The 16,177-nt window shown below is 37.7% G+C and overlaps 1 protein-coding gene across 2 annotated transcripts; it reads left to right on the forward strand.

The window, feature by feature from the left end:
* Nucleotides 1–2,228: 2,228 nt before the first annotated feature.
* prr35 (proline rich 35) lies at nt 2,229–11,225 on the forward strand. 2 transcript variants are annotated; one of them, XM_079601762.1, is made up of 4 exons: nt 2,229–2,354; nt 3,503–3,576; nt 6,943–8,483; nt 9,379–11,218. In XM_079601762.1, exons 3-4 carry the CDS (start codon nt 7,141–7,143, stop codon nt 10,046–10,048), a joined length of 2,013 nt encoding a protein of 670 aa, XP_079457888.1. In that variant the 5' UTR covers nt 2,229–2,354; nt 3,503–3,576; nt 6,943–7,140; the 3' UTR covers nt 10,049–11,218. The 2 variants fall into 2 exon arrangements, with proteins under 2 accessions (XP_079457888.1, XP_079457889.1); XM_079601763.1 differs by lacking the exon at nt 3,503–3,576 and having other exon boundaries at nt 2,319–2,354; nt 9,379–11,225.
* Nucleotides 11,226–16,177: the final 4,952 nt, after the last annotated feature.

Raw genomic sequence — 16,177 nt, forward strand, 5'->3', positions numbered from 1 at the left:
GTTAATTAATTATTTTAATTGAATTCAAGATACACTCTCTGACAACAAGTCTTAATATATTATGCAATTTTGCTTCTCAAATAAATGTACACTTTATTTTACAGTGTCTTTGTTGCACAGTTACATGTTGTATAGTAAAAAAACTGTAAATTATGTTTAATTACATGCCAAACCAAACCCTAATTCTAACCGGTACCCTAAGTATATGTTGTTAATTACTATTACACTTCAATGTATAATTACACTGTAACAAGGACAGCTTAAAAATAGTGTAAAACTAAATAAAGATTTTTTTGCAGCCTTAAACTTTCAATTCTATACTCACTTTTTAAATGCCATTTCCATATAAGCTTAAAAAAATTATAAATGAAAATGACTGACATAAAATTCACGCTACATCAAGTTATCTGACTACTGTACTCAAGATCAAACATCTATTTCCTCAGAGACAAAGCATTAACTCCTCACAGAGATGTCGTTTTTAACTATTGCAGTCGTGAGTGAATTTTGTGGCTAGTTTGCGTTAAAGATATTCAATTATGCAGGTTGTGGAGAGAAACCACTGCATTACGCTCGAGAACCACAGACTGACCCGACCGCAGAAACACTGATGAGAACAATACAGGAACATCTCAACGACACGGAGAAGTGAAGTCTTTTAGATTATTCAGAAAGCTTATTTTTCATATTTCTCCCTCCAAACCGCATATATATATGTTATTAATGATTTATGGCGGCTGGCCTTTATTTACAGATCTGTCATGCACTGTTAGCAGTGCACATTAAAACTTGATTCTGCAGCTTTCTGCTCGTCTACAGACAGAAACTGGGTCAAAGAGAGAGAGAGAGAGAGAGAGAGAGAGAGAGAGAGAGAGAGAGAGAAGAGAGAGAGAGAGAGAGAGAGAGAGACAGAGAGAGAGAGAGAGAAGAGAGAGAGAGAGAGAAGAGAGAGAGAGAGAGAGAGAGACGAGAGAGAGAGAGACAGAGAGAGAGAGAGAGACAGAGAGAGAGAGAGAGAGAGAGAAGAGAGAGAGAGAGAGAGAGAGAGAAGAGAGAGAGAGAGAGAGAGGAGAGAGAGTAAGACGCAAGCTTCTGTGAACTTTCTGATGGTGACAGTACAGTTCACTCCCGCTCAAATGAAGAAATATCCTCACTCGATCAGTCATTTACTCACCTCCTTCATGTCGATCCAAACCCGTATGATTTTCTTTCTTCTGTAACAGAAAAAAGGACATATTTTAAACAATATTCTGGCTGCTCAATAAAAGTCAATGGCGAAAAATACATGACAGATTTTTTTTTTTTTTTAAGTGAACAATCGCTTTAATGTTGCAATTTCTTTGTATTGCTGTTAAATTTGCAAGTTGATTTGATTATTATTTATAAATCAGCATTATTATTTTTTATTTCATATTTATTTAATTTAAAAGTAAGTAATTTAATTAAATGTAACTATATCTTTTAAATATTATTTAATTTTAATTAGTAATAAAACCTTTTTTGCACTGCTTTTGGCAAAACAATATTTAATGAATTATTTTTTTAAATATGCTTTAATTTTAATAAGCACTCCTTTTGGCATAGAATATTTTATTTCATGTAATTTTTTTATCTAAATATGGTTATATTTTAATAACCTTTTTGGACTACTTTGCCAATATAATATTTTATTTTTTAACTTAAACCGGGTTATATTCATTTTTATGTACTTATTACGTAAAATGCTTATTATTATACAATGTATACAATACAATATCTAATTTAATGTATTTTTTATATAATTTAAATATTTTATTTTAAAAACCTTTTTGCACGGCTTTTGTCAATATGTTAAGTATTGACTTAAATACAGTGTTATATTAATTTTAAAGTTTGTTAAAACTTTTTTTTTTTGCACTGCTTTTTTCAATACAAATGACCAGTTCTTGTTATGGCAATAAAACACACTAAAAACTGAAACAAGTCCATAAAGTGCTGCGTTAAGGCTGCTAAAGTTTCCATCGGTGACTTTAAATTGCACTGCGGCCCAATTAAGAAAAGCGTCCCGCCACAGCGCGGCTGGAGTGTCTCGACTTCTCCTTAATGGACTGAACCGGGCAGGTTTTCCTAATTTGGACCCACTTGAGCTTGTGCCAATAGCAGGGGAGGCAGGAGGGGCCTGTGCCTGATTGTACTGCCCCAAGGCATCCCTCCTAGAGAATATATATATCTGCCTCTCTCTCTCTTGTTCATCCATGTGTGTGTGTGTGTGTGTGTGTGTGTGTGTGTGTGCGCATGCATCTCTCCCCTCATAAAACACCGAACGCACATCAGCGGCCGCCTCTGGAACACAACATGACACAGACGCACAGCAGGTAAGTCAAGCCCTTATCTGCGGATTAAAGTTATTATGACATAAGTTTAGAGCTTTATGTGTGCTACTGTACTTACGTGAGTGTGACGCGTAACTGAAGCCGCTCTGAACATCTCAAATGCACTAACTGAGACTAACTACTGAGATGCCAATCAAATGAGTCTTGATTCACTTTTTTTTTTTTTTTTGAAAAAGGAGCTGTTTGTGATTTATTATGTGACATAATGTGAAAATATGTAATGATATGCTACTAAATGTGGAAAAAGACATCAGGGATAGTTGTTGCGTGTGTTTTACAGTATCTCTATAAGGTTTTGAGTAAAAAGTCCAATTACACAATAGGGGTGGTTTTTTGTGTGTTGATTTTTAAATGTAAAAATTGCGTAATGTGCAAAACTAAAATTCCATAGTTTCATTTTTGTAATATTTCTTGTGAACAACTGAGTATAATTTAATTACACTTGTAATACAAAGTCAAGTTCATCTGTATTTTAAAAGTAAATTCTAAGCAAAAAGTTCATTTTATTTTTTCATAAATGTTTGGTCGGGCCACATTGTCAGATTTATATGGGGGCAAGTTGTCACATGTGTTTCAAATGTTGCAACTGCATAGAATTAAGTACAATATTTGTTGACTTTATTCTGTTGTTTCATTTATTTCATACTTGTCTTTCTGTTTAAATGTTGCTATAACATCTAGGTTGTTTAATGGAAATATATGTTCAATAGCAGCTTTTTATAGGCATGCATGCAACCATACGTAAAACAAAAAGATCCTTAGAAATATTTACTCGAGTTAATATTCAAAAATATTCGAGTTAATATTGCTATACGTGAAGACATGTGAAATAAATAATCTTTATGACATCGTTAATTAATACATGAAATTGGCCACCCTGGCCTTTAAAGAACAATACAGAATTTATAAAATAATACCTTGTTTTTAATTAATTGATCTGCATTTATTTTATTATTAAATACAAATTTTTATTTATAATTAACAATTTAAAAACGTATTATTGTAATCAATCACATACTTGAGATAGAGTGATGAGAGATGGTAATTTAACATTAAATCTAGACTAATACTTAAATCAAATAATGACAATCAAAGCTGAAATTAATTTTAGATACTCGTTTATTTTCCAGATTCTGCATAAAGAGTCAAATTAAGAAAACTTTGAGTATCATGATCCAACTCATTCTGCTGAACCACTGTGGAGGTACGACACACACACAGACACACACACACACACACACAGAGAGAGACACACATACACACACACACCTATCATTCACACAAAGAGCGCCCAAAACAATGCTCTAATTTCTTAAAACTTTAAAATATATTACATGCCAATATATCTTAAATAGACAATTGGCATTTCAATCAATCCATGCGTTGTGTTCGCTGTTGCCCTGTGTGTGTGTGTGTGTGTGTGTTCTCAGTTCTTGGGATTCCACCACAGTATGTCGATGCTTTTAGCAAGCGTTCCTATTTAAACGAGACAATACATATTTAACACACAGCGATCCGAGTGTGTCCATGCGAGTGCCATTGGCCAGCGTCCGACCGAACCCCGAGGGCCTTAAAACTGACACACACACATGCACACCACAAAGAATGTCCCGCAGTGAGAACAACTCTAAAATAATTTCATTGATTAACGCTAACAGCAGCATTTGATGGCCAGTTAAAACCACAGAACGGGTTGAGCATAACTGCCATATGACCAAAACACACACACACACTAAATTATCTATAACCTGCAAAACTCCCATAGATACAGTGTTAAAATACTGACACACACACACACACACACACAGAGTAAGTGATCTATAACATGCAAAACTCCCATATACGCTGGTAAAATACTGGCACACACACACACACACACACACACACACACACACACACACACACACACACACACACACACACACAGTAAGTGATCTATAACATGCAAAACTCCCATATACGCTGGTAAAATACTGGCACACGCACACACACACACACACACACACACACAAACACACACAGTAAGTGATCTATAACATGCAAAACTCCCCTTTTATACGCTGGTAAAATACTGGCACACACACACACACACACACACACACAGTAAGTGATCTATAACATGCAGAACTCCTAGATACGCTAGTAAAATACTGGCACACACACACACACACACACACACAGTAAGTGATCTATAACATGCAGAACTCCTAGATACGCTAGTAAAATACTGGCACACACACACACACACACAGTAAGTGATCTATAACATGCAGAACTCCTAGATACGCTAGTAAAATACTGGCACACACACACACACACACACACACACACACACACACAGAGATGCGCTGGTAAAGTACTGGCACACACACACACACACACACACACACACACACACACACCACACACACAGATGCGCTGGTAAAGTACTGGCAGGATGTAAAGACACACAGATTGCAGCAGAAAGTTTGCATTATTTCTTTGAGTGCTGTAATAAATGAAAGATCGGTGAAATTCCTCGCCACTCGACTTCTTTTAAACCTAAATCACTTCGGGCTCTCGTTGTCTCAACACCCCGAGATACCAGCAACAAAACTCATGCCTCACAGCGGGACATTTCATCCTCCTCTTCATTTCCTGCGCTTCGTTTTCTCCTCTTTTCATTCTCTCTTTCCACCCAGAGGAAAATGCCAGAAGCAAAAAATAAATAATCAAGAATAAAGAATATTTTTATCATAACAGAGAGGCATTTGAGAGATATCATAGCCTCTTGCGCTTCTCTTTTAATTACACCATTATTTAATTGCTTTCACCATCTCCCATTCTTAATGCTTTTATTAATAACAAAAATGATTAGTTCAATTACATCACAGTGTAGTTGGTTCTTTCTGAAAGACTGTAGATGTAACAATTAAATGTTGCTAATTAAATAGTTTTGAATTGTACAATAGTATACTAAACTGCAGTGCAATTCAATTGCAATAATGTTATGGAGTCTTCCTGTATTTAGACTTCTGATTCTTAATTGTGAATGAAAATATTTAAAACATTTAAAAAAATAGAAACATGTATTTCTAATATATCTGAAAATATGTATTTTATGAATATTTATCTAGATTTTAGTTGTTCTAGAAAACGTAATGTTAAAATAAGTAAAATGGAATATAAAAAAGATTAGATGTCGAAATTAATTTGTTTTATTTAACAAATGATCGTATATTTGATCAGATAATCTTTAAGGCATTTTATGTGAAGTTAAATCTTTTAAGATATGATGATAGATTATACTAGGAAAAAGACTAAAAATAATTCAGTAATGCTTTAAAATCTTTGGGGGGAAAAAATAAAACTCAAAGAATGACGTTTCCTCTTATTTGATACTTTCAAAATGCAGGATTAAAGTAATTCCCTTAGAACTTCTTTGATTGTAGAAGACAAAGAGTGTGTGAAACACACACAAGCAAACTCTGCAGGAACGAGGAGAAACAGAGAGAGAGAGAGACAGATGATCGGTGGACAGACTGATGGAGAGAGAGAGAGAGAGAGAGAGAGAGAGAGTGGGCAAAAGAGCAGTCAATCTGCCTTGACCCACATTCTTCCGCTAACGATGCCTCGCGGGCCTGATGCCAATCTCTCATTAACACACACACACACACACACACACACACACACACACACACACACACACACACACACACACACACACACACACGGGCAGCCTCGCGTCCCTCTGCCCTTTGTCAGGATGTGCCTATAGCTGACCTTCAGGGTCCTGCTGTAAATACTACACTGAACACAGGTGCAGCCCCCTCCAGAAACACACACACACACACACACACCTCGCTGGTGCAACCCTGGACGTAATGAAAGGTGGCAGATAGAGGACTTTCGGCAATTCTGAGAAACCAAAACGTCTTTCATCATCTCTTCTCTTTGTTAAAGTCTCTGTGTAATCAAAACCGGCTCTATGTACTTTCTTACGACACGTTCACCGTCTTATTATGAGCGCTTCATCAATACATCAAAATGTCAAAACTTCAGAAATTACTTTTCTGATGCCATCAAACCTTCTTATTTTTCAACCACCTGTCACACATAGAGACACTTTCCAATCAATTCCTAATTAATCAACTCAAATCCTGTCCAGTATCACATTACAAGAGTCAAATGGGTTGCAAACACTAGTTTCACAATGACTTCAACTTACAATCTTTTAAATCCGATTCTGATCATTCAAATAAATATTTAATTTTCTACTGTTGTCTTTGTTTAATATTTTAAAATAAATATTTTAAAATATCAAATATAATCATTTAAAATATTACTACATTATTAAAATATTTTGTTTACCTGTAAAAAATAGTCAGAATTATGAAATACAATAATTTATAATATTATTAAATTATTAAAGTAATAATATTGAGTTCTTATAATGATCTGAATAATTAAAAAAATAATTAAATTATAATATTTGTTTTGTAATCTTTCTAGATTATTAAAAATTATTAATAAAGTAATAATATCTTATTATCAAAAGTTTAATCATCTATTTTCTTGATTTTCTCAACAGTTGAAATCTGATGGCTGTGTTCCTGCGTCCCAGCCTTGACCAAACACAAGTTTACAGTTCACACACAATTCATCCTACAAACACACACTCAATGTAAACCTGTCCTCAAACACACACATAAACAAACACACGAGCTCCTCAGACATTTATCTTTGAGATAAATCTGTTTTCATATCTGGCACTGATTCTGATCGCACCATGTCGAAGGACGACTGTAAGGTGGGCTGTAAACACAAGGAACGCAAGCCCAAGAAGCCTCACTACATCCCGCGGCCGTGGGGCAAACCCTACAACTACAAATGCTTCCAGTGCCCGTTCACGTGCATGGAGAAATCCCATCTGTACAACCACATGAAGTACAGCCTGTGCAAAAACTCCCTGTCGTTGCTCATCGAGTCCGACTGGCCGTATAAAAAAGAGCAGCTCCGGCTCCAGCAGGGGGGCGTCCGCTCCCGTAGCCCCGCCAAGGCTCACCCCGAACAGGCCTCGATGTTGGACGAGCCCTCGCGTTCTGCGGCGAGTCTGGAGGTCGAGGAGGCTGAGAAAAGAGAATCAGAAAGAGAAGCGGAGAAGGATGACGAGGCGATGGAGACGAGCGGCTCAGCGGTTATGAGTCCCGAACCTGCGGAGACGTGTTCCCGAGGAAGCAAGCGATCAAAGCAAGAAGCCGAACTCGTGATGTCCGATGTGTTCTCGCTCGAGGAGCAACTTTTACGAGCACGCTCAGTCGAGGTGGAGTCAAAACTGAGACATTACAGGCTGTCGAAAACGTGTCTGTCGGGATCGGCGGCGTTGCTTTCAGAGCAATGGCGAATCCTTAGCAATCAGACTTCTGGAGCGAAGCCCAAATCAGACCCGGTGGCGTCTTTGCCGTGTTACCCTCCACCGGCGTCAACGGGTCAACTTGAATGCCCCGACACAACAGGTTTCAATCTGTCTTTGCTAGGCGTTGGATACCCACTGGCTCCCGGACTCCTTTCATACCTAAACCCGGCACTTACGGCAGCGAGCACAAACGCACAAATGCCCTTCTTAGCATCAACCGCGCAACTCGCACACGCGCAAAGACACTCAGAGCGCGCTTTACTCCCTCCTCACCTGTATTATCCGTTCCTCTGCGAGCACACCTTTGGTGCAACGCCCTCTTCAACGTCCTCCGAGACCAGTAAACTCATCAAACCGCCCGCCGTAAGCCTTCCGCCACCTTCGTATCCTCCTAAACTAAACCTGTGGAAGGTCCCGGCCCTGCGGCCCAGCCAGAGCTCACCCGCAGCCTGGCCGTCTCCCGCGTGCTCCTCCCCGGAGCCGAGCCACGCCGGAAAGGAGAGGGTGCGATCGAGGGAAGGGAAGACAGGCTGGCAGCAAGACGCTTCCTTCATCAGAGAGCAAAGTCTGAAGAGATCTGCAGCATCATTAGACTCCCATGGTGCACCGGGAGAGAAGAAACCTGCACTCGAGTTTGCCCTCGACTCTCTGAAAAACACTCACAAATCTACATCCATCGCCTCCCTGGTGTCCAGCAGGATGTCTATACACAACAGGTAAGACAAGAACCCTACAGATGAAGCCTGTTGTGTAATAATACAAAATAAGTAAACTCAACTCTTATTTATAAAGCACTTTTAAAACCATTAGAGTGAATCAAAGTGCTGTCCATAAGTAGTTAATAACTCTAAAATACAGAGAAACAAATTTAAACCAAGAAAAACATACAACCAATCACTCACAGTTCTCAGATCTAATCAAACTCAGACCTAATCAAACTCAGACCTAATCAAACTCAGACCTAATCAAACTCAGACCTAATCAAACTCAGACCTACCCAAACTCAGACCTAATCAAACTCAGACCTACCCAAACTCAGACCTAATCAAACTCAGACCTACCCAAACTCAGACCTATTCAAACTCAGACCTACCCAAACTCAGACCTAATCAAACTCAGACCTAATCAAACTCAGACCTAATCAAACTCAGACCTACCCAAACTCAGACCTAATCAAACTCAGACCTAATCAAACTCAGACCTAATCAAACTCAGACCTAATCAAACTCAGACCTACCCAAACTCAGACCTAATCAAACTCAGACCTAATCAAACTCAGACCTAATCAAACTCAGACCTAATCAAACTCAGACCTACCCAAACTCAGACCTAATCAAACTCAGACCTAATCAAACTCAGACCTAATCAAACTCAGACCTAATCAAACTCAGACCTAATCAAACGCCAAAAGCTTAAAATAAGCTAAAAATATCCATGCTTGGCGAGGATTTTAAAGATAATGGCAACACATTTCAAAGTGCAGGTACATAAAGATAAATGTATACACAGACGCATTACATCTGGTGTGAGTATTCCTTCTGCCTATGCATTACACACTCAGGACAGCCTTGATGAATGTTATTTAGATTCAATTAAACTGTGTTTCCACAGCCCCCGCAGTGACGTGTCGTCCCCGCTGCACATGCCTGAGCATCTGGAGGCGAGACAGAGAGGAATGGAGCGAGACGTGGACCCGGCAGCTGCTCTCCTGCAGGACTTCTCCACATTACTGCAGCAGTACCAGCACACAGAGCAGCGCGTCACATCGCTGCCCGAGCAGTGCCACCTGTGGGCGCACCTGGGGAAGATCCGCTCCGAGCTGTCGCACATCCAGCAGGCGCTCGAGCGCACGGCTCGCACCAACGAAGGCCCGCTCGATCTATCCCTCAAAAAAAAAACTGTGGGAATCACAAACAGAGGCGTTTTAGGAGACACGGGAGATGAAAACTGCTCAGAGAGCGAGGAGGAGGAAGAGGAGGAGGAGGATAAAGACGACAGAGACACGGAGGAACGAGGACGCAGTTTTAAAGAGAGGCAGAAGTGCTCTCTGGACGCGCTGATGAAGCTGAACCCCGTGGTGAAGACGGAGGTGCTGTCCGACGGGGCGATGGCCATACGGGCCGGGGCGGCTGAAGCTCTGTGGCACAGCAGAACCACCAAGTGTGAAGCCGACTCAAGTGTCCTTCTCTGCTCCAAAACACCCAACAGACCTCCGTCCATTCAGCATCTGGACACGCTGTGTCCAACCAGCCCGTTAACAACCACCGACACGATGGTGTAGCGAACACCAACAGGAGAACGCTGAAGAACAAACATCAACTTACAGAACATCCGTTTTAAATATGTTTGGAAACAATTGACTGACACTTCATGTTTCTTGTGATCGTAAAACTATTAGGCTTCTATTGTGAAGCCTTTACACTTCACAAGTTTGGGGTCAGGGAGATTTTTGATGTTGTTGTTGTTGTTGTTGAAAGGAATTAATACTTTTATTCAGCAAGGATGCATTATATTGATCAAAAATGACATTAAAGGCATTTTTTATGTTACTAAAGATTCTATTACAAATAAATGCTCGTTTGAACTTTCTATTCATCAAAGAATCCTGAAAAAAATGTATCAGTTTCCACAAAAATATGCTGCAACATTGATAATAATCAGAAATGTTTCTTGAGCAGCAAATCATCATATTATACTGATTTCTGAAGGATCATGTGACACTGAAGACTGGAGTAATGATGCTGAAAATGCAGCTTTTGATCACAAGAATAAATTCAATTTTAAAATATTTTATAATAGCAAAACACGCATTTTAAATTGTAATATTTCTAAATGTATTTTTGATCAAATAAATGCAGCCTTGGTGAGCAGAAGAGACTCACACAATCTGACCTACTCCAAACTTTTGAACAGTAGTGTATATAAGTACACTGTAAAATTAACATGCTATATAAAACGCTGTACCATATACAAAATAAACGGTAGAAATTACTATGAAATATCAAGTAAAGCGAAGACAAAATCAAGCACCTTATGCCAAAAAGAGCTGATGGAGAAGGACAAAGAACATGCACTGACTTAATGATTATTTAAATGAAAATCCTTGTCCCGAGTAAGTCCAGCTACAGGACGAAAATTATTAAGGGTCAAGGAACTACAACTGTATTTATTTAATGTATTTGTTTGTAATTTATTACTTCTTTTTTTTTACATATTTGGCACATATTTAATTTATTTAGCATTTTATTACTCCGTTCAGCCATTATTTTTCTAGGACGTTATGTGTTTTAAGACTTGTCTTCTGTAAATAATCAACATTTTAAATAAGATAATCTAAAGAGATGATTGTTTCACTGTCACACAATAAAATTGAAGGACGATACTGCAAATCTCACATTATTGTTTCCTCAGTGTTACAAATCTGTACATAAAACATCCTGCAATAAATATTTCAAATTATATCAGTGCTTGTGTGAATTTTCTGCGTTGTAAGACAGCGGTGGAGGAAAAGATTTAGGTGAGGTGCGGTAAACAGTGTGACTGCCTGACACGCCGAATAAACACTGATGGACAGATTATGTGAAAGAGGTTAATGTTTGGGTTAGGAGGGCTGTGGATGTGGGGTAAAGCGGTCTGAGCTAATGCGTGGTGATACGGTGCTTACAGGTCTACAGTATTGGTCGTGACGTGTTGCTCTGCTGTGGTAAAGGTGAACTCTGACCGTGAGCCGTACCTGAGATGAAACTCCTCCACACTGAAAGGTCAAAGCTTCAGGGACGAGCATCACACACCCGACCCGACACGACCCGATCCTCTCGCCCGCTTTCAACACATGCACCTGAAAGGTCACCTGCCACAAACACAAGTGTCAAAGTGCAGCTGCGCACCACAGAGGAGAAACACAGATGCCATCCATGATTATTATTGTTATTATTATTATTATGGGTCTGGCATCAGTAAAAACTTTCTTACTTGTATTTTAATAAAGTCAGTGAAGATTAATGTCTCAATTATGTTTAACTTTAGCACAATTATTAACTACAGCAAATGTAAAAGAACTAAAAACTGATTTGACATTTACTGACAAATTGATAAAAACATTTCTGATGTTTAACATATGCTAATACAACAAACTTTAAATCCGGCTTTAAACATTTTTTTTTAATTAATAATAACTTATAATAAATAAATAAATCGTAATTTTTCTCTTTGTGGTTTTAAATTTATCAAACAAACCTAATTAGATTATTTTTACAAAAAAAAAATCGCTAAAATTCTCTATTATACATTTCAATTACAAAGAATCGTCAACCAATTGAAAAAGAAAACACAACTAGAGAACAAAAGGACATTTCATAGTAAAGAGTAATACTGTGGCATCTTCTTCATTAAATAAGACAGAAAATATAGATAAAAATAGCTATATAAATATATAGCAATACATAAGAAAGATAGCGTAGATATAGCCTACAACATAAACTCATTTTCTAAACATTTAACATGTAAAATGTGGTACAACAACATTTTATCAGCCTAATGTCTTGCCCTTTGGTTTTAAGGGTATTTTTTTAGTAGCCCTGAATAATAATAATTAGTCGTTACTACCTTCCTGAGGTAAATATCAGGTAAATATGCATCACTCTTGCTTACCTGATGCTGGATGTGAACATGTAAAGCTCAACCGCGCCCTCTAGTGAACATGAAGTGAAGCGGTCCAGCATTTACCAAAACTCAAATAACCCGTCACGTTTTAGATTTATTTTCTGAAAGTATCACATATGAAATTAATTATACGCTACAACAGTATATAACTTTTAAGTACGCGTCTGTGTGACTCTATGCGACTGTACATTTCTAAAATAATCCAAGTTTCCAATATCACATTTCAATCGCGTTTCATACAGTGAAGCTATAGCATTAATTTGTAGCCACACGAGATGACAACCATTAGAAGCACATTTCTGAAACTTTTTCAGGTCTTCGATATTATTGGGTGTTCAACGCATTGCTTCATGGTTTCTTTTTCAGTCACCTGGTTATTCCACCGCAGTGCTGTAGGGGGCGCTGCTGCTATTTACCTGCGCTCGCACCCACAGTACACCACTCGTTTCCGGAAAAAAAATAACTTAAAATACACTTTTCACACTCTCAGTAGTTTACTTTATTTGTCTACAAACTATAAACATTCTCCACAGGGCAATTGTGTCGTATTTAGTCAATGTTTCCAAAGAACATTCCAGCACATCTAAAAGTATTGTGTTGAACACGTTCTGAGAGGATAGAATATTAAATAAAAATACTCATTCGTCTTTTCTACGACTATTACTTGTTATGATTTAAACTATTAATGTATCTAAATACACACAAGTATTGATTAAAACTGTAAATTGTTTACTTACAGTGCTGGTTGTGATGGTTGATGCCACAACTAAGATAACGTGTGTTGATGTTTAACCACATAGTTTGAAAAGTTGCAAAAATTTGAAGGCATGGTAGAAATTAATTCCCAAGACTGTTTTAATGAGTCTTTTAAAACTGTTTAAATGAGAGGAGTAAAAATGTAAAAAGCCTGGGACACACAAGATAAACCTCATGTGTTGTTTCTGTGCTGATCAATCCAATCATCCAGGATGTCCGAAAGGGTTTTCAAAAGATTCAATGTGACTTTAATTTAAACTGGCTCCAGATCTGAAAGACAAAGAGCAAAATGTGGTTTATGGTGGGGTATCAATGTCAAAAACCATAACTTAAATCTCCAAGCCTTCAGTCCTTAAAAAAGACTTGAGAGAAAAATGGAGCATTCTATTCACATTCCACTTTAAGAAAAGAAACTTAATAGATGGCATTTCTATAATCACATCTCTATATATCACATTAGAGATTCTGTGCACAAAACAATTATCATGTGTGTCCATTTCAGCAGCAGGATTAAGACTCTGATCCCATAAGCAAACACTCACATAAACATAGACACGCACTGTCATTCAGATCTGCACAGCTGTGATGTTCAATCCCCGGTAAATCCCCCAAAACACCAAGGCCTCAATTCCAGATTTGCAGTATCAAGTAAAAGAAATCGACACTTGGCAAGCTGATGTTTAGGTAATTAACACATTTGAACTAAAACTAAAAAATATTTGAAAAATCATGCTCTGTATATTGAAATAAATATAAATTTTAGATGAAAAAACTTAAAAGAACTAACTGGCAACTAACTGAAATAAGTTCTGAATAAGATTAAGCTATAGACATTTTTAAGGAAAACTAATAAAAAATAACAAAAACACATAATATTTCAAAAACTTATATAGCAAAAAATATCAGAATATTATGCAGACCCGCAAAAAATTACTCAAATATACTTTATGTATTTAATCTCACTTTATTAAGCAATGTCTTTGCTGCTGACCTTCGATGATCCAATTCAACCACACGAATAAGCAAAAGTGACTTCAGTTAAACCACATTTGTGTTGCATTTATGTTTTTATTGCTGAAGTGTTGAAGAGTGTATTAAAAAACAAACAAGGATGCATAGCCCAGAAGAGGAAAAAGCAACACAAAAGTAACTTAACAGATTACTTTCCATAAAAAGTAACTACGCAATTAGTCATTTTTTTAGGGAGTAACATTAAATATTGTAACGCATTAGTTTTGAAAGTAACTTTCCCCAACACTGCCCCAAGTATAGCTAAGTAAAACCACACACAATAACCTCTCCAACCCTGCCGTATTCATACTTTTGAACTTTTGCACACAGACTGTTTCCTTGAAAACTGGAGGAAGGAAAGAGAAAAGTCTGTTTCTGTCCGTTTGGCACAGTTTCAGGTAATCCTGCTAATCTCAACAAGAGCTGCCACTTCACTGAGCAGGACACACAAAAGACTGTGTGTGTGTGTGTGTGTGTGTGTGTGTGTGTGTGTGTGTGTGTGTGTGTGTGTGTGTGTGTGTGTGTGTGTGTGTGTGTGTGTGTGTGTGTGTGTGTGTGTGTGTGTGTGTGTGTGTGTGTGTGTGTGTGCTTTGGCAGCCTGACAGAAAGTGACGAACGGCTCATTCATTGACACTCATTCAAGTATCAGAGCGTTTCATCAAATCAAAGTGTTAATTCACTTCAATCTCCATTGACTGAAGGAGTACGGTGTGTTAAAATGCATCCAGCTCTCAGTCATGTGTGTTTTTGTGAGCGTTCTGGCATGAGTTTTTCCTTCCTGTACTAGCGAGGGGTCACTTCTGCCCTCAGCTGCGGAGTCAAAGGTCACACACACCCTCTAATTAATGTTTCCTGTTTAAGGAGGAGTATAAAAACTCCCTGCCCTGGGGAGACGCTTTCAGACACACTGATCGAGCGTTCGCGTTGGTTTATTAGTGAAGCTTGCTAAGACAAGACCCTTTTATTAGTGCTCACAATTAGGGTTAGTGATTTGAACAAACCCCAGACCCGGTGGATTAAAATTGATGTGTGAAAATACCTACAACTAATCAATTACAGAACTTTTTTTTTTTTTTTGCTTTTAAACTTTTATTTTTATTTTGAATGCACAAAAAAAAAGAATAATTCCCTAACACATGCATGCAATCATATAATTAGAACAATATTATAATTAAATCACACTGTGTTAAGTATAATTATACCTCACACACACATAAACACACCCATGAACACAAAGATAGCAGGATTCATCACAATAAGGAGGGAAGGGAAGTCCCTCTAAAACATGAACACACAGTGTGAGAGAGAGAGAGAGAGAGAGAGAGAGAGAGAGAGAGAGAGAGAGAGAGAGAGAGAGAGAGAGAGAGAGAGAGAGAGAAACCAGTGTTTTAAAGAAACCAGAAACAAAAACACTGACCTGAACAACGAAAGAACTAAACACAATTGTGTATATATTGTAAAAGTGACTATTAATCTGCAGTCAGATGTAACAAACCCCTTCATTTAATACCCTTAGTCATATACACAATATAGAGATGACTTAAATGAAGGGGTTTGATGCTTCTGCACAGATGATTAAGAACAACACCTCAAATAACCTCAATTTCTAAAACTAAAGCTTGGGAACCAATGAGAACATTCAAAACAAGTGCCAAGACCTTTTCAAGACAAGTGACGTTTTAAAGTTATAACAGTTTAAATAAGTAGTTTATATATATATAGGCCTGCATGTATTTATTCAGCATATTAGAATGATTTCTGAAGGATGATGTGACACTGAAGACTGGAGTAATGAAATAAATGCAGCCTTGGTGAGTAAATGTTAATTATTCCAAATATTTGACAACATGAATATATCTACATGCAATTATAATAGGATTGTGCATGCATTTTAAAACTGTGTTAGTTGGTCGAGCAAGAACATTATTTGTGATTGTGATGATCGAGGCGGATCTACATTTCAATTAATAATAAAAACAAC

This window comes from Phoxinus phoxinus, assembly GCF_949152265.1.
Source record: "Phoxinus phoxinus genome assembly, chromosome: 24".
NCBI lineage: Eukaryota > Metazoa > Chordata > Actinopteri > Cypriniformes > Leuciscidae > Phoxinus > Phoxinus phoxinus.

Bases quoted from the DNA above. Each gene is read 5' to 3' on its own strand.
- prr35 (XM_079601762.1), top strand. From the start codon at position 7,141: ATGTCGAAGGACGACTGTAAGGTGGGCTGTAAACACAAGGAACGCAAG. The intron at 8,484-9,378 runs GTAAGACAAGAA...GTGTTTCCACAG, and splicing joins AGGATGTCTATACACAACAG to CCCCCGCAGTGACGTGTCGT.